Genomic DNA, 19,867 nt, shown 5'->3' on the forward strand with positions numbered 1-19,867 from the left:
TATTTCCCCATATTGTATGCATTTTTCTTTTAATGTATATGCTGTGTGTGTGTGTGTTATGTGTGCTGATGTATGATACACACACACATACAGCTGAGAATTGCACTGTAAAAGTTGAGGAAGAATCTTAATTTCCAATTTGCGTACTAGATTCAGATGTACCAAGTAAGTCAGCTTGTCTTAAAATGTAACTAAATAAATTTCACCATCCCTAATTTAATACAGGGGGGATTTAAATAATATGGAACAATTATTTTAAAACATATAAATAAACATAACTTGCTTGCAAGGATTTAGAAATGGACTTAAATCTAGGTTTCCTTGATTTAGGCTTATATTCAGTTTCTGCTCTCCAAGCCCAACAAGTTTAGTAAAAGCCACTTTAAAAGAATTGTGATTTATTCATCAAAAGATTGACATAAACACCTTTTTGATTTATTCATCAAAAGAGTGACATAAACACCTTTCTCTGTACATTTTCATTTTAATTATCTGCAATTACCAGATGGTGCTCCTTCATTAAAAAAGAAGCAGCAGCAGCTTGACAGTACCATGACAACTTACACAGAAAGAGCTTTGGATTCCATCATCACCAACTAGTAGCCAAATATGGGGTTACTTTGCTTCAGAAAACCTTCTATTTCTCAGAAAATAAATAAATACGTCTAACCATGAATTTACACTAAATGGTTGGTTTCAGTTTTCTGTCTGATGCCAGCTTCATTGTCTTGATCTCTCTGCATAAGCTATGGAATTGGGTGTATAATATCAGATCTGTGCATGAAGATATAACATTTTCTTTAGGAACTCTTGTGATTTATTATTATTATTATTATTTGGAATTTGTCTAGTTGCTTTATGGAGTCTTGGACACAGAATATCCATTTGTGATATGTACAGAGCATTGCATTTCTTTTGCATTTTTCCTTTTTAACAAGTTGCCAACTGAATATGGCAGCTCTGTAATATGTCTTCTTCAACACTGAATACTTGCAATTTAGTATTTAAAGTTTTAAACATTTAGTTTGATTTTGTTAATCTCCCATGAGATTGGCCTACCAGGCTAAAGCTGATCCTGCTACCAAATGGGTTGCTGTTGCTAATACAATTGGACAATTTTAGACCTACATTATGGAAAAGAACCTCAGGCAAAGCAAATTCCATGCCATCTTTATCTTGGGTGTCTATTATCTCTAAAACTGGATGAGGTCTATAAGGCCATTAAATAGCTGACCTGGGATACAGAATTGTAAAAAGACTTAAGTCAAACCTCAAGGATATTATAAACCCTTCAACAGCTACCCCAGACTTATTCTGGCAGTTTATTTATATTCCCTTTTGCATCTCAAATACCAATGGACATTTGCCAGAGCCCATATTTCATGCTCTTTTGGAAGGCAGGGTGCACAAAATTCCAGTCTCAGAGGTCCTGTCATGTGAATCAGGTAAGAGCAAGTTAACTGAATATAACCTGCTATGCTGCCTGTTTTACACTGATTATTGACTTAATTTAATTTAGCCTCCATTGTATTTCTTCCAGGGCACTCAGATGCATTTTACACTCAATTATATTCAACAGAGAGTCTAAGGTCACATTTTTAGTTGCTGTATTTTGTTTTTAACAAGGATTTGCCCTATGTCTGTAATTCCAAAGGCTTAACTCAAAATTTGAAGAGCTAAAATGTGTAGATTTATGTTGATAAATCTATTACTGTATATTTTATTTTATTTTAGAAACCAATGTTTTGACTGTATCCTTGCCTAAGACAATAGCAAAGTTATTCCTTTTTTAAAATAAATTTTGATTTTTGTTGATTACCTGTGAGATTATTGTATCTCCCAAAGGGGAACAATAATAGCTGAATCTTCCAGTCATTCACCTCCATGCTACATGGCCAGGATGGGGCATTACTGATATTATTTCAGTATCTCGACTTTTGACTTTTTAAACACCAAAAAGACAACACAGGGTGGAAGTCCTCTCTCTCACATACACTTGGGTTGGTAGGAGGATGCCAAGTGAGGTGCTCCTAGAATATCAATAGTGGCAGCAGGAACACCCCATTCTGTGGGAACAGAATGTAAAGATCTAGACACTTGGGGAAAAAGAGGTTTGGGACCTCCAGCCTTCCACCCTATAGACCTTAGTTAATCTGCTACAGTATGGTTGAACCTGATGACACAAATATCACACTTCTTCAGACAGTTACTAGTTCAATCTCCAATCTTTTAAATGTTAGAGATGAGTTAGGACAGTATCTCACAATGCAACCATTGTGCTGCATAGGCAATTTTGAGGCACCTGTCAGCCCTATGAGGTAGACCAGATCAGGAAACAGATTCCACAGGAAACTAGAACTAATAACTACCTTATTGAGGGAGGCTACAGTAACAGAATCTTGCCAGTCTCCCTGCATGTTCCCTTCCCTTCCTTCCCTATACCCTAGGGAGTGGGGGGAGTGGAGGAGCCAGTCTCTTTCTAACACTTTCCCTCCTCCCTGGGCCTAACAAATGGTTCTGCACCATTGTTGCCTTAACAGCTTGTGGATGGGTTTCCAAGGTCAGCTCCATGACATCCTACAGTATCATTTTGACCTGATATTGGGGTTATCACAGCCCAAGGGCCAGGCTCCAAGAGGGGGTCATATTAGACCCCGCCAGATGTTGCACATACAGATTCATGGATGGGAGACCCTTTCTCTGCCAACACTGAAGCCTCTTCAGGACCCTCCTTGGCCAGCACAGAAACCTCTCCAGCCAACACGGGTGCCAAGAAGCAAGGGAGAGCCCCCCACCACACCACAGCACCTCACAAGCAAGTTGCAGCCACTGACACCTTGAGCCATCCTCATTCATTACCTGCTACCACTGAGAGAGAAAAGCTTCAGCCATGCACGCTCGGTGAGGAGGGGATTTAAGCCTCTAGGGACTGCCTTCCACTGCTGGAAGCAACTTTGGCATCTAGCTTTGTGCTCCTTGTTTCATGCTTTCTTGTTCCTGACTCTTGCTATGTTCTTGACCTCAATGCGTTCCTGACCAAGTCTCTAGCTTTTCCCTCGGTATTTCTAAAACTTCATTTGTTTGTCAGATTATGAACTGTTTGACCTGGTTTTATATCTTCTCTTCAACCACCAGTAAATTTGTTGTGCACATGCATATTCCTTGTTCTTCTGTCCTTGCTCCACTCCTATTTCCACACTTTGACTGCTCCTGGCACTTGTACATTCCTCGTGCCTTTCCTTTGCCTTTCTGCCAACTGCCTGTGTGCGCGGCTCCTGTAGAGGGCAGAGGGAATGGTCTTGAGGGACAGGAGGAAGAGCCATGCCAGGACAATGGCATGATAAGCAGGGCTCAAGCCCATTCCAAGAAACTAGTTTGAGTAAATGTCTCAGACAAGCCCCTCCCTAGTTCACATGAAGACAAAGGGAAGGAGAGGGAAAGCAGATTCAGGCTTGCAGGATTCTGTTGCTAGAGCTGTTGCAATAAAAGCAGTCCTGACCTCTATGGCATTGGCTTCTCAGTCTGGCAGTCTGGTCTGCCTTACAGGGCTGATGCCTCCACAAGCCTCACTGGCACCTGCATTGATCCAAACTGCTTGCACCCGCACTTTCCTCATGCTTCTTCCTCACCACCCCACTGAGGCATTTTCTACCAGGCCCTCTCCCCAAGCAAGCGTGGCTCCTAGCACCTTTTCAAGCCCTGCACACAGCTGTACACAGCACACCATGCATCTTGCCTGCTTGCTGCATGGGCATGTGTCTCCTCCTCTGAAGACAAGACACAAAAAGGGTAGCTGGATCCCCATTAATCTTTGCAACTTCCTGAAGATTTAGAGTCATCGGACAAGAGATCTTTGGGACAGGAGTTGAGAACAATTAATTATAAAAAAGGCAGGGCTCATTACTGCTAAACAGAATCTATCTGGGGATTTTAGTGTGAGGGAACATACTGTACATACCTACATACATTACATTTATATAGCCACCCATCTTAAAAGAACAACTCACTGAAGTTGGTCCTTGCAGTAGAACTTTTGCCCAAACCGAACTGTCCTGTTCTCCCATCAACCCAGAATGATTTATTTCAGAACCTGTCCAGGTTGTTTCAAAGAAGACCACTGTATGTGATTCTGTAACACACCCTTCAACTGATTTGTGCAGCGATGCTCTCACTTCCATGATAACTTCCTCCCTTCTTGCATTTGTGGTCTCATCACAGAGACACACAGTTTTGTCCTTCAATATTTATTTATTTAACATCTCTCTATCCTGGAGGCTTACATAGAACAAATACAGATTAAAATATCCATGTTAAGAATAACACAGCTACAAAAACACTAGAATTTTTTTTTTAATAAAAAACCCATAGAATATAAACTAAAAATAAAATAAATAAAAATAAAGATGGCAACATTCACATCATGGGAAAGTTCCCCACAACAATTTGGTCTTCAAGAGCTTCCAAAAGATTATCATTCTTTGCTCAGGATGTGTTGGACAAGATTGAAAAAGGCTAATGCCTCTTCTGGAAAAATATTTCATCTGTAGAACAACACAGCCGGCACTTCTGCCACACGGGAGCATGGCTGACAGTTTCTCACATAATGTGATAAAAGTGCACCATTTTAAGAAACCAGCAATTTTTCAGTTTTGATGGGCAGCATCTCTTCTCCCACTGGTGGCTTTGTGTTACTCTTAATACAGAGAAATTGGATATCAAAGAAGCTGGAAGGTCAACCCTTTGTAAGTTCGTGACTCGGAGGAAAAGGTCAGCAATTAGGGCTAACCATAAGTAAACCTATGCTACAAAAAAGGTAGATCATCATATTGAGTCCCAGTGTTAGTAGTAACATAAATGGAGAAAACAGCCTTTTATACCATTCCAGAAAGGTTTTGGTGCTTCCTGACCTTCTTCATGAGATCACTGTAGACTACAAGAAGTGTTTTGTGTCTGGGGCCTATTCTTGCTTAACAGAAAGGACAGTTAGGCCAACGGTGAAACTTACTGTTATAAAGCTACCACTGGTTTTATTATTTTCATGAAAATAGCCTGAGGTTTGAAAGAGATGCTCCATTCCAGCTTAAGAAAAGCCAAGAGAAATAGCTTCATAATAAAAACTCAGGTAAGGTATATTTGTGAGCTTGTTCAAGTAGTTTGCATGGGCCCCACTGTCTTCTTATCATACTTTCACCCCTCCTCTAGAGCTTCACAACAGTGTCTTACATTGATTTTAACCTTCCTTTATGCAGTCAGTTTTAACTGAATATATATTGAACGGACCTAAGCGCACACATGACTTTTGTATTTTTCATACCCCAATATTATATTACAGTCCAATTAGGAAGTTCCTGCATCAAAAGTAAAACAAAGGGATGGTCTATTTTTTCAAAATTCATCACATCTTACTGATGTTACTATACCTTGTTATCTCAGGAAAGCTATTTATTTAGGACAATCTTTTCCCAAATCCTTGAACAACTAGATCCTTTTGCTGAAGAATACTTTAATTCTCCTTTATTTCCCCAGTTCAGGAATGAGAAGGCAAATCAACTTATTGTTCTTTTTTCTTTTCCCTTTTGATTGATTCCTTAAAAGTAGTTTCCAAAATCTGATAGGGCATACTGAAGTAGAACTTGGTTTTATTTTACTAAATCCCCAAGGGAAAAGGATGAAACAGGTTATTATTAGCTCTAGGATGTTGGAAGATTCTTTTAATTCAGGAATGACCTTCAAATTTGCTGCTGAACTGAATAACCCTCACCCTTTCTTTTTAATTTCCTCTTCTTTCTCTAGAATAAACAAAACTAGCTTGGTTTTTCCTTCAACTTCTCGTTTCAAAATTAGCTATGTGTACTTTGCTAAAATGCAATAGATCTTGTTTTCTAATCAAGCTCTCCCACAAAGACAAACATTAATTTCACTAAATCTTGCTGCATAACTGGCTTTTTCATGTCTATTGTATTTTATGCAAGAGGCTAATTCTCCTGATCTATAAACATATTCAGTGTAATAAGTGATTCTGATTGTGTTTTAAAATTGCTTCAGTTCTTCTTTAATAAACAAGTCACTAGTTTTAAGCATGCTGTCTGGCATTTTGAGGGTATGAGATTTTCCTGAACCACCTATGCCTCAATGTTGCAAGACCCCACATATCTGTGTTTCAGTTTACAGGTATATAATGCACAGAAATGTATGCCAAAAATCAGGTTTGGTAATATTCATAGTTCATTGGAAATGTGTGGTTACATCAAAAATGTAAATGAATACAAGCTTTATGGCAATGAAGCTTGGTCTTCCAAGGTCTAGAATAGTCTTTCTCAACCTTTTGGCCCTGGAGGAACCCAGGGCCAAAATATATTTCAGGCCTTGGGGAACCCCTGCACGTTCAGGCTCAAATATAGGCCAGAAGTTACAAAATTATTATATTTGTTTCATGTGTAGGCCTGTATATATGCATTAATAATGTTCTTAAACTAAAAATAAAGAATGAAACTTTCCTCTTTAATGTGAAGTTGCCCGAATTTGAAATAAAATTGTGATCTCCCAGGGAACCCCATGTGACCTCTCATAGAACCCTAGGGTTCCAGGGAACCCTGGTTGAGAAACCTTGCTCTAGAAAAAGGCTCAGAATTAAATAAAAACTGAACATATAACTAATGGTAGAGATTTTTTAAAAGCTGGATTTCTTTTTCCAGGAATCTTAATTCTATCCAGAGATGTCACCCTTGAGAGTCCCCTTCTCTTACAGGAAAGGAAGTCTAGAGCACCCCATCTTCGGTGGTGGCTACCTGCCAAGAACAAGGCAGTTTTGCAAAGAGCAGCTTCTCTACTCTAAAACTACCACAACCCACAGTCATGCTTTGTCACCTTACAACTATTTAATTTGCTCTATATCAGGTTGTCCCTGAAGACTGTCTCGCAGCTTCAGCTGGTCCAGCAAGCAATGGCATGGATATTTTCAGGTGTACTGAGGTTCAGCCATTTAACACTACTACTATGGGAGTTCCTTTGATTGCCAGTTAGCTTTCATGTGTGACTCAAGGTGCTGGTCATCATCTTTAAAGCCCTACATGGCTTAGGGCCTGGATATCTGTCTTCTAACTTAATCTGCCCACCTGATAGGCAGCTTGTTGAAGGTCCCTCATCCAAGAAAATGCCACCTGTAGGGACCCCATGCTCAAGCCTTGTCAATAATGGTCCCTACCTCTGGAACAGCCCATCACCAGATAACCAGGCCACCTGTTCCTTATTATATTTTCAAAAAGCTAGGAAACTTGAGAGATAGGCAGTTACTAAATTTGATAAATAAATAAATAAAACCATTGCTTTCAGAAAGGCATTTAGGACAATATGAAGAACAGTGGTCTATCAGAGTTAATGTTCAATTGTTGTTACTTTATTTTTCTGTATTGCTACTTGTAGGTTGCTCAGAATCTTCAGAAATGGAGCAGTATATAAGCCACAGCAATAAATAAATACATCCATTTGTGTTCTGGATTAATAGTAGTTTTTCCTGTTTCAACCAACAGTGCCTGCTACAGCCACAAGTTATGTAAATCTGTGGTGCTTTTGCAGCTTCTTCTGGGAGCAGGTAGACTTGATAATCTGATTCCAGGACTGGCTAGTGGTGTGAAAATATAACTGCAACTCCTTTCCTCTCATCACTAGCTGGCATGCATTACTTCCATTTCTCTTTCTGCATTTGCCATTTCACTTAGCACTTCCTGCTTACTGCCCCCTTTAAAAATCCAGCTGCTTTCAAATCAACTGCATGTACAAGCTCAATTGCTTCTCCCAACCCATTTCTCCTTCTCTTGCCAACTATCCATTGCACTAGGCACAGCATCTCACCACAACATGTCAGGTAAGGGATGGTTTTACCAAGCCAAGCCTTACAAATACCAGTGAGGAAGAGGAAAGAGGAATGGTGGATGAAAGTAGAATCTATAAAAGGTGAAAAGGCACAAAAGTGATTTTGCACAACTGCAGAGGCACCAATCAGAACTGGCATCAGGGGAAATACAGCAGCCCCTGTTACAAAATCCCAGTTAATGCATGTTTCCCACCAGCAAGTGATGGGAGGGAAGGGGTGGTAAGGAGAGGGAAGTACTGGCACACCTGCCAATGAAGATGGCACAATTTGGTACAAAGCAATAATAGAGCCAGGATGGCTCATCAGATGCAAACAGCCACATTTATGACAGGAATGTTTTTTTTGCCCAGAGAAGGAATGGTGGGTTGGCTATTTAAATTGGTATTGAGAAATAACCACACATCAGGGATGTGCTAGAGAAGATGATGATTAGGCACATTTATAAAAGATTTCCTTTGGGGGTAGGGAAGATCATCTTTAAAGGCCAGAATTGCATTTTATTTTGAATCCTGATGAATGCCTTGAATTCCAACTTCTAGGTCTGTTGAATCACAATCGACTGAAGACCAGCACTTCTGAAGGATAGGAAAAAAATCAATATCAGCCGTCAAGGGAGAGATCAATCTGAACTTGTTTCCACAATTGCTTTGAATGTGCTTTAAAGGACACTGCAGCAGCAGAACAAAGGAATAGCCTAACCAAGCCAAAGGATCTGGTGTTGGAAAGGAAAGGAAATGATCCCAGCTTGCATCTTATTACTAATATATTTAATCTGAACTGAACTCTCTATTTTACAGTAATCAGACAGTGGGAGGAAGGAGTGAAAAAAACAGGCTAGCCAAGTGATATAATCATACACTTGGAGCAGCCAAATAATTGGCTGCTATGGCATTTTCCACTAAGTGGGAGAAATAAGACTGAAGAGATCATTTCAGTAACCTGGTTATTAGTGGTTAGGAACTGATTTGATAGCAAAAGAGCAGTGTAAGCTACAGTAACATTATGGACACTGGAAACTTTTTTTTGTTCTAGAAGGACATCACCTTTAGGATTTAATTTCTCACCCCAAGCTATACTTTCATAATTCAAAAAAGTAAGGAGAATGTACTTTAAAATAACAACCAGTGATCATAAAACCACTGGGAGACTGATCATGTTTGTATTAGGAAGTCATTTATAAAACTCAAAATGTGGATCTAGTTCAAGAAATAGATCATGTAGTACAGGAGACCAATTATAGGAAAAGCAAATATAGATTGGTTCAGATGTAGCACCAAACCATGATTTATCATTGCAGGAACCAGTGGTGGCATGTCTTAGCCTGGTCTATTGTCTCGGTCACTTCCTTTGTGAAGTAGGGCATGACCCTGGTTTACAGGCAAGCTATGATTTGTGCACACCAGTGATCAAATGTTTGGATACCATGACAAAGGATAGTTTTATGCAAATTAAAACCAAATGCCTCCTAGAGCAGAGAAAAAAACAAATCAAAGCTTGTTGCCACTTTTTTTTCTAGCAAGCCATAATTTATTATCATGTCTGAATGTCATATCCAAAATGCTATCTGTACTTGTTTGGCATAAGTGACTTAGTCATGACAATTATCTATGAACTCATGAAACAAAAAAGGAAGGAACCGCTGTGTCAGTTACAGTGTGTCAGAATAAATAATTCCTCACTTCGAACTCTTGTCTGTAGAAAAAAAGAAGCAGATTAGATTGGACTAGGTTAATTTTGCTGAGATTGACCTCTTCAGCAATTTCTTGGTTAAGATTAATTTATGCTATTAATTTATTAATTCTGTGTTACATTAAGTTATTCAGTCCCTGAAATAATTTTTTGAATAATAGCTTAATGTCAATTAAATTGTCCATTCAATTAAAAGTAGACAAAAATACATTTGAACCAGAATTTTCAGCTAAATCTTTACTCTCTCTTTAATCCACCAAACTCTTTGAACATCCAGATTTACCTGCAACTGAATTACCTTTTTTCAGTCTAAAAATAAATGAGTATCAATTGGTATGTGAAAAATGCGGAATGTGTGAATGTTTGCAGATTGAACTATTATTTACTACACTGAAGGCAACTTTGATCAATGTAGTAAATGCTGCTACCTGGTTAAATTATAAGGTAAGACACAAAACCACAACCTCTATTTTCAGAATTCCAGTTCTGTTATGCAGATTATCCTTATGTGCTCTTTCACCTCCATTAAGCTAAATAAGACCCTAATTTAATATCCTCACCTCAGTTGCGAAATTCTCCATTTTAATCATTAATGGTTGAACTTCAAACATTCAGAAATATTCTGAATTTGGTAAGCAATGACATTTCTAAAATTTTTCAAGTGAAAAATGGAAGAAATTTTATCCCATGCTCGCTGAAAGAAAATGGAATGAGGCTGGGTCTTTCTCGATAATCGCCGCATTTTTTATCATGACAGAACATAGTGGTGTAACCCGGTTTCCCATGCATGAAAGCAGAAGTCCATCATTGCTTATGTCATTTCCTCCTACAACATCCAGGTGTCTCCTGTGTATTTTGAACTTCCAGTCTGACATTAAACAATCCAGAGATGATACCAATGAATCAGCAATGAAAGGGTTTTCTGGATGTTGCTCGTTCCAGTAGGATAATATTTGACAGGCCAAGGAAAGAATCATTTCTCATGTTAGTTAGCAAAGTGGAAGAGTGTCATTGATAGCCAAAGCAAGAGGTTACATTCTTCTTACAGCTTTATCCTGAACCAGGATAAATGGAGGCCACTTATTGCAAAAGAAACGTATGCATTTCTTTTATATGCTATGGGAAATCCTTCCATGCAAATTAGTACAAAATTCATTTTCAACATTCCCTTTTCTATGTCTTTCAACAGATGGCTGGACCATACTCACATTTGGAGTGTCTGTCACACAAAGCAGACGTTCGCATGTCACACAACCTTATTGTCCCCTTGCTGCTGCTGTAGACAAAGGTGTTGCAGTGATGTGGATGGAACTCTGCAGCTGTAATCACTTCTGTCAACTCTTCCATGTTTGCTGGTTTTATATCTACAATATCTGATGCATGAGAGTCAAGGCAAAGTAAACAACATGACGTAGAATTTCTCAAAACTAAGCTCAGGATGCTACAGGAGATGTTAGACATATTGAGTCTGGACTGGAGGGTTCTGGGTTGCACTTGCTATTCATGCACCAAGCAAACCTTGGACCAATACTTTCTGTCTCAGTATACTGTAATGCATAGGACTTTTATGAGGTAAAATGGAATCAGTGACGAATAAAGACACAGCATCATTTCCTCTACTCTCAATGCCTCCTGCATAAAATCTCCAGCATTTATTCATAACTGAATATCACCTTAGCAAAGAACATACCTCCACACTTAGATGGGAATCCTTAATGGTTCCAGCTACTTAAATATTCTAGCATAATTAGTCTCTGCATTATACTGATGTGAAGTCAGAAAATAAAAAGACTTGCCATGGAACAAATCCCTATATAGCAATGGAAGTTTAAGTTAGAAATCTCAGTCAAGTCTCTGTGTTCCTTACTTTTGGTTCCCAGAAAGTAATGGATTTTTCACACTGCTCTAGTCCTAAACTCTGCTCGAATATGGCTCTTGCAGAACCTAATTGCAAATCCCAGCATTCATATTTCTGCTTAGTTAATGGAGATCAGTTCCTCTTTAACAACCTTTGTTCTTTCTATTTCTTGTGCTTACGACCAATGCAGAAATACTTTACTACAAAGAAAATATATTTTCTAAATATACACATCAGTGGGATTTGGCTCCTGAGGTTGTCTACTGTTGGGAAGATAAAGAGGTAGTTTGCCCACATTCGATAAATAGAAGAAAAGTGACACACTTTTCTCAGATATTGGGCAAATCCTCATTTCACCTCTAGGCCATCCTTCCCTCCCCTTGGTGCCCACTAAATATGTTGGGGTTTCAACTTACACACTAGCTGAACATTTTAGGAGCTGTAGCCCAAATATACATATCTGGAGGGCACCTGTTCTGTTCTCCATTTTCTTTCTTGTTCTATCCCTTTCAGTTAGAAAACTATACATATTATTTGATCTCTGAATATGTGAGCCTCTTATCCATCCCCATACCTCATTTTCCTGTGTGGAAGCATGAATGATTTGTTTTATCTGCTATCAAACCCAGTTTAGGCACTGACTCTAAACTACTCCCCACTCATTAGTCAACTAGGTTGCCTCCTGGGTGATGTAGATACACAATAGACTTTTCTTTTCAGAAAACAAAATCAATCTGTATCATCAGGGGAAATAGTCTGAGGGAAAATAAGCAAACTGGTCGAATGAAATGGAGAGGTTAGCCCTATAATGAGGAGTTTAATCATGTCTGCTCTTTATCTCTGGGACACCCTTGCTGTGAGTTTGTGGGTAGAAATGGTCTCCCTTTACCTTTGCTGTGGGGTACTGAATAAGAACATCCCTCTTCAGCAATCTTGAGGGCAACCTGCTTTCACCTGACAAATACCTAGCTGGAGCAAGGTGGTGTGGTTGGCGATCCTGAGGCCGGCCTTAGAGTTTCTGGGTCAGAGTGGCTGCTATGGAGGAAGACTGAGGCTCCTGGCTTCACAGCCATGCGGCCCCAGGTATGTCGTCCAATGCCAGTAGCACCTCCACAGCTGCTGCCAGTCAGGTGGAGATGAGACCATGTGCCTTCCCATTCTGCTGCAAACTGGTGCAATGCTTGTCCTGCCAGTTCATCCTGGGGCATGGATGAATTGGTGCTGTCAGAACTTGTTCTGGCTTGCCCAGGCAAAGCAGAGAGTAAAGGCTGGAACAAGTTTAGCAGATCTCCAGCTCTGTATACATAAACCTCCCAAACACAGTGACCTTGCTCACAGTTGCTGTGACCCTGGGAGTCATGACTCAAGATTGAGAACCCTTGAGTAAGGGGAAGTGCAAACATGCAGAAAGGAAAGTGAGTGACATTTTGTTTAAGCCCAACAAAGAGGGCTAACATTCACTATCAGCCGGGATGAACCTCAGCCCTTGCTGCTTGTGAGAGAAGCTAATCTTCAAAGTCATCCTTAGTAGCAGTGATATCTGCAACCATTTCAAATCCAAAATTATCATCTCCTATTGGAGGAAAAATGGTCTTCCTATGAGTAAACAGGTAAGTAGTATAATATAGGTGGAAATGTAATTATTACATTATCCCTAAGTCACAAATAGAGCAAAAACCTTGCTCCCCCACAAGCTTTACTCTCTATATCCGTGTGCACTTAGCTGCTTTTACAGATCTGTGTATGGTTATTGAAAAGAGCTGAAAAACAGCTGAATGAGAGTTAGGCAAAATGTACCTGCATGCTTCCCATGTTAGGAACCCTAAGAAGGCAAGGCTCCAGAATGGATGCAGGGTCCTAAGCATGTTGGGCTGCAGATACATACAACCCCCTTCCAGACCATTACGAGGAATCAGGGCCAGTTATTTTTACCTTCCTCTCAAGCAGGGAAGCACCTGTCTAAGGCATGTTAATTAAGAACTGCCTTTTGTTCCTGAATCGTAGAGACTATTTTGGGGCTGCAACTTAATGGAAGATATTCAGTGAAAAAAATAAAATAAAAGTATTGGTAAATGTTTAGGCTGAACAAAGACTACTACAATTTTATCTTATTTTGGTGAAGGCCAGGAAAAAGAAATCCTAGCTTGTTAGGCAACTGTGAATATAGTTTTCCATTACAAGCCACCAAATAAATCTTTTCTTTGCCAGTGCCACTTGGGACAAGTTAAGAGCTGAGGAAATGAAGGCAGGGTCTGCCTTGCAATTGATTTCCCATTATCAAAATGTTTCTACATGCTGCTAGTTGCAATGAAGGTAGCACAGAATTATAGGTATTCCCCTTTAACTGTGATTCCTCTGTACTGAGAGAACCTGTAATTATGAAGGATTGGGTATAAAGCCTTTTCCCCAATCCATCCACCCCATGATCTCATCTTCTTTTCCCAGAGCAAAATCTCAAATCCCTCTAAGGGTTACTCCTACAGTTTACTACTAAACTGAAGACCTCTCCGTCTTTTAATAGGGACATTGTGCAGAACATCCATACTATACAGGAACAGAGCAGTGAAGACCATGAACGTCTGCAAAGGGATATAGACCGAGAAGCCAGAGAAAGGTAACCCAATGCTCTCCAGAAGTTTTGGGTTAAGCTCCCATACATCTCAAGCTCCATGGTCAATGTTGTTCCCTGCTTACTTGGCCTGATGTTTTGCTGTATCCCTTATTGTTCCTACAACAGTACACACTCTGTCAAATCAACTTACGTTGACTATATGGACTTACCCATGTCAGGTTATTTGGTAACAGGACAGAGATGCTTTGCCACTGCTTTCCTCTGGGATATATTTTTGGCTTTTCAGTCTCACCTACAAGCTCGGGATCGCTTGGTGGTCTTCCATCCAGGTACTAACTAGGTCCAAACCAACTTGGCCCTTTTTTGAGATCAGCTAAGGTTGGTTATGCATTGTCCTGTGGATAGTGGACACGCTTCAGTTATCCAAATACTTTTATTTTACTCACACCTACTTATTCTCAGTAGCAACCTGACAAAATCCTTCCACTCTTTTCTATGAAATCCTATGCATGTTTATTTGGAACTAAGTCCCAGTCTATTCTACATCTATGTAAAAGTGGTTAAGAATGCAGCCTTAATTTCCTTTTCAAGAAGACAAGTATTTCAGAGTCTTCCAGCATTCTGGTTACGTCAACTCTCCATCATAATATATTCAGCATCTCCCCATTCTTCTTTTTTTCACAAAAATCCAGGGGAAACACAGGTTAACTCTCAGCCATGGAAATTCAGTCAGTAACTTTGGGCAAGTCACTCTCTCCTACTTACCAGCTGACAAGATTGTTTTAGGGGAAAACACTGGAGGAGGGAGCACTATGGAGCTCCTGAAAGAAAGGCAAGATATAAGTTTAATAAATAAAAAATATCCATATATTTATAGTATGTCCAAATTAGCTGCCTCTAAATACATCTAGCCTCCTTTTAAAATGAGAAAGTATTGAGTGCATACCCTGCAAATGTAAAAAAGGCAGACAGTAACAGAGCTAACAAGGGCTAAATCATCAAACCATTCCTTGCTGTAGCAGGAACAATGTCCTGGCCAATATTGTATCTGCAGAAGAGCTACAACTATAGCTTTCCAAGAGAGGACTTTCACCCACTACGGAGGTATAGTGCTATCTAGCCACCCTTGAGTCAGCACAACATTATACATGAACTTTCCCAACTATCAATCACTATCCCACTACTACTTCCCTTCTTCCCAAACAGTGCAGTCATCTGACTGCCCTCCAAGACCATAGGGAAAAACCTAGCCAATCTTATATACCTTTGATGATGTCAGGGTCAGGGGGAAATGCTATTTTAACACTGGTAAAGCCAAGGATGACTTAAGCCTGTCTCGCATAAGAGAAAGATGATGAAGGCACCCTCATGGCCCATGCCATGAGGCACAGCAGAAGAAAGACGTTTTCCTGAGACATGTGTGCCATGGTTCGATGCAAGAGGAGAAAAGCCCAGAGACTTGTGGCAAAGCTCAGATTACAACTAGCGTTGTGTGTGTTGTATTTTAAGATTTAAATTCAGAAGGCACTATAGACCTAAGTGAACAGTAGATGCAGGATGGATGGAATGTTTCTTATAGACCATTATTTCCTAAGCAAAATAAGTGTACTATAGTAAGAAATATATCTGGGATGAGGGGAAGGAAGCAAGCAAGCACACAAGGGGGAAAGGGGCTCACAGATATATTTGTGTCCACACTAATTACATCGCAGCCTTTTATTATCTTTATTGATTTTTCCCTGCACTATCAACTTACCTTCAGGTATTGATGCTCACTTTAGTCTAATAGGGAGGAGCTGTAATCTTCTTATTTTTTACCCCTTTAGACAAAATAAAGCCATCCAAAATACGAAGATTCATAGCATTTCCAGTATTAATCATTCTAGTTGAGAAGATGTTTTTCCTGTTTTTGGTCCAAGACTGTCACAATGCAAACAATTCTAGGATTCATGATCTCTTACATATTTTGATCTTTTTAAAATCCCTGCTTAGTATAAATAATGGTTCCCTGAGTCATATTTTGAGATAGTGGCTACTGGTGTCAAGCTTTCACACTACAGCAGTAAAAACCCAGCATGGGGCAAGTATATTGACTTTTTGAAATCTTAGTTTGGAGAAAGCACAGAGGAGAGAAAAAGTACAGAGACTTGCTTTGCCCCATGTGGAAAATAAATTAAGTTCCTGCTGTTAAAAGGAGTGAATGGGAGGGTGGGAACATCCCATTCCCTTAGAGATTATTGAGAAAAGGTGGCTGTGTGTGAAGATTACTTTCTTTAATGTTATACGATGGGGAAATTGAATAGGTGGCCATAACTTCCTCCTTATCCACTCATGAATGAACATTCTGTTTGAGACAGATAAGGAGGTTCATTTTGCTGGTCATGTCCCCAGCATGAGACGAACCAGAATGAACAGCTGCTTTGACAAGTCCTAGATCTTTTTGATAAAATTAAAGTTTACCATACACCCTGTCTGAATGGTACCCACTTTAAAGCACTCAGATTTGAAATGATAACGCTTCTTACCAAAATCTGTAACTTTGACTCTATCATTGGGAGAATTTCCTCAGACTGGAAAGGAACAAATTTAACACCAAGTTTTAAAGAACAGATTTGGGAAATTACAGATCAGTTACTTTAACATCTAGTTTAGTGTTTTTTCTGGGTAAATTATGGAAAATAATTAATATTTATTTATTTATGATTGAATTTATACACTGCCCATCTCACTATAAAAGCAACTCTGGGCAGCTTACAAATAGAGAGTTATAAAAACTGTTATAAAAATACATAAATACAAGAAATACAACAAGGTAAAGGAGAAAAACTAAAAGGCAGAGACAGTGTCTTCAAAACACCAACCACTCCCAGGGGTGCTTACCACTCTTGGATCCCCAAGCTAGTTGGCAAAGCCAGGTCTTGATGCTCTTCCGGAAGGCCAGAAGAACCTCACCTCAGGGGACAAAGTTCCACAGGGCGGAGGCAATGGCAGAAAAGGCTCTCCTTGACCCCGCTAGTCAAAATTCTTTAGCCGATGGGGTCTGTAACGTGCCCTTCCTGCCAGACCGGTTAAGGCAGGTAGATATAATTGGGATGAGACGGTTCCTCAGGTAAACTGGGCCCATGCCACGAAGGGCTTTAAAGGTGATAACCAACACCTTGAATTGGACCTGGAAGCACACCAGCACCCAATGCAGCAAAGGTGTTACATGCACAACCCTAGAGGTGCCCATATCTGCCTGCGCTGCTGCATTCTGCACCAGCTGCAGCTTCCAGATACTTTTCAAGGGTAGCCCCATTTAGAACACATTGCAGTAGTCCATATGGGAGATGACCAGGGCATGACTGAGAGAAGGGCTTTCTGATCCAGGAAAGGGCGCAACTGGTGCACAACATGAAGTTGAGCAAAGGCCCTCGTAGCCACGACTGCCACCTGCTCCTTCAGGAAGATCCCAAATTGCACACCTGGTCCTTCTGGGGCAGTGCAATCCCATCAAGGACTAAAGATGGTAAATCCCCAGATACAGGGGAGCCCTAGACCCACAGCCACTCCATCTTACCAGTGTTCAGCTGAAGCCTGTTGTTCCCCATCCAGACCCTCACAGCCTCCAGGAACAGTGAAAGAACATTCATGGCATCACCTGGGACAGAGATGTACAATTGGGTATCATCAGCATACTGATGATACCTCATCCTGTGGTGATGGATGATCTCACTCAGCAGCTTCATGTAGATGTTAAAAAGGGGTGGAGAGAGGACTGAACCCTCAGGCACCCCACAGAGCAGGGGCCATGGGCCCCTCTCTCTCCCTATCAACACTGATTGGGACTGGTCTTGGAGGAAGGAGGTGAACCAGCGCAAAACTGTGCCACCCACTCCCAGCTCCCAGAACCAACCCAAAAGGATACCATGGTTGATGGTATCGAAGGCCGCAGAGAGGTCAAGGAGAGCCAGGATGGATGCACTGCTCCCACTCCGCTGTCGCCAGAGATCATCTAAAAGCACGACCAATGACGCTTCTTTCCCATATACAGGCCTGAAACCTGTCTGGAAGGGGTCCAGATAATCCGTTTCATCCAGGATTCTCTGGAGTTGTAGCACAACCACATTGTCCATCATCTTCCCTAGAAAGGGAAGGTGAGAGACTGCACGAAAATTGTCCAGGACAGTGGGGTCCAGCAACCACTTCTTGAGGAGAGGGCAAACCAAGCAAGACCTAAGAAAATACATCTAAATCTAGTTTATACCAACACAATTCATCACACCTATCCATGTTTCTATCCTTGCAAACTATCCTTGCTTCCATACTATTTGATATACTTTTGTTGCTTAAACTTCTCTCTTTTTTAGTATTTCATCAATTCCACACAGATAGGATTTTTTTTTTTCATTTCCCAACCTCTTTCCCCCCGCCCCCTCTTTTTGGCCATTTGATTCCCATTTATTTTCTCTAGATCAGTGTTTCTCAACCTGGGCAGCTTGAAGACGTGTGGATTTCAACTCCCAGAATTCTCCAGCCAGCATCTTCAAGTTGACAAGGTTGAGAAACACTGCTCTAGATGACCGAGCCACCGCAATGTACTGCTTTAGTATTATCACTCACTTTTGTATTCAATCCGTATTCATTTGCCACCCATTCACTCCTATCTCTTGCTTTTCCACACGCATTTCTTACATACACCATTCCCTCTGTATTCCACTTACTTTTTATGCTTCTACTGACATACTTAATTCCCACTTCCATACAACAAAGTGAGCAGGAGCATTTTCTTATACTACACAATTATTTTTGCTTCTTTTGACAAACATTCATTCCTCACAACAGACAATGTATTTCTCCCAGCATTTGCGTATCTTAAAACTACTTCATCTCTTTTGCATCTTTCGTAAACCTTCTATTAAGATACACAAAGTCATCTACATCTTCTAGTTGTTCAACATGTATGTATAACTTGCAATTCCTCACTCCATTTTCCCTGTCAAACCCAACTTTGATACATGAATTTTCACATCTTTATTCCTCATGGTATCATAAACTTTAACATTTACTGCAAATCATTCAGCTGCTCAGCCAACAACATGGAATCACCTGCACGCAAAAGTGTATGTATATTTATTTAATCAACACATTTCTAATATCACCACAAGATTCCTTACAGAGTTATCCATAAATACATTAAAGAACCAAGAGGACATTAAGCACACATGTGTTACTCCAGCTCAGTGCTGAACCATTCAGTAAATTTTCTATTTATTCTGACATTTGCTTTGCTTCTATCATTTGCTACTCTTATTGCACTCAGCAACCAACTTTCAGCTCCATACTAACACAAAACATTTCATACTTTAAGCCTATTCACTTTATCATGCACTCCCTCCAAATCAATAAATGTAAAATTAACTTTCTCATATTCGTCCATTTTTCAATTATTTTCTGATGAACAAAAATCTGGTCACAACTCTGGCAAATATAAAGCCAGATTGTATTTCCCAAATTTTGCTCATTGCCATCCTGTCAATCACCATTCTGCCAAACACCTTTCCAGGCACAAGCTAATCTTGTGGTAGTTTTTGCACTTACTCTTGCTACCTTTCCCTTTCTACAGGGGAGCAGTAACTGAATTCTTCCAATTGTCTGGCACAGAAGCGTATTTGTATAGATTCTTGATAGTGCAACTGCATACAAATGCAAGTAGTCCTTGTTTAGCAACTGCTTCATTTAGTGACTGTTCGCAGTTATGACAGTGATGAAAAAGTAACTCTGTGACCAGTCCTTGCATTTACAACCTTCGCAGGTCTGTAAAGGAAAGGAAAGCTGAAATAAGATTGTAAATTTGTGATGTTTTACTTAGAGATTGCTTTGTTTAACAAAAGAG

At 40.0% G+C, this 19,867-nt stretch overlaps 1 protein-coding gene and 1 long non-coding RNA gene across 4 annotated transcripts in view; one reads left to right on the forward strand and one right to left on the reverse strand.

The window, feature by feature from the left end:
• Positions 1-19,867, reverse strand: part of PPP2R2B (protein phosphatase 2 regulatory subunit Bbeta) — a 268,093-nt gene that overhangs the window by 11,912 nt on the left and 236,314 nt on the right. For all 3 annotated transcript variants that reach the window (XM_063292375.1, XM_063292374.1, XM_063292376.1), the window contains exon 6: positions 10,771-10,935. In XM_063292375.1, the coding sequence (XP_063148445.1) occupies positions 10,771-10,935 (165 nt within the window). The remainder of the gene's footprint in view (positions 1-10,770; positions 10,936-19,867) is intronic.
• Positions 6,057-9,770, forward strand: LOC134489602 (uncharacterized). Its single transcript, XR_010067154.1, has 2 exons — positions 6,057-6,962; positions 8,413-9,770. It is a non-coding gene; the product is annotated as an uncharacterized LOC134489602 (long non-coding RNA).

Source organism: Candoia aspera, chromosome 2 (assembly GCF_035149785.1).
Source record: "Candoia aspera isolate rCanAsp1 chromosome 2, rCanAsp1.hap2, whole genome shotgun sequence".
Taxonomy (NCBI): Eukaryota; Metazoa; Chordata; class Lepidosauria; order Squamata; family Boidae; genus Candoia; species Candoia aspera.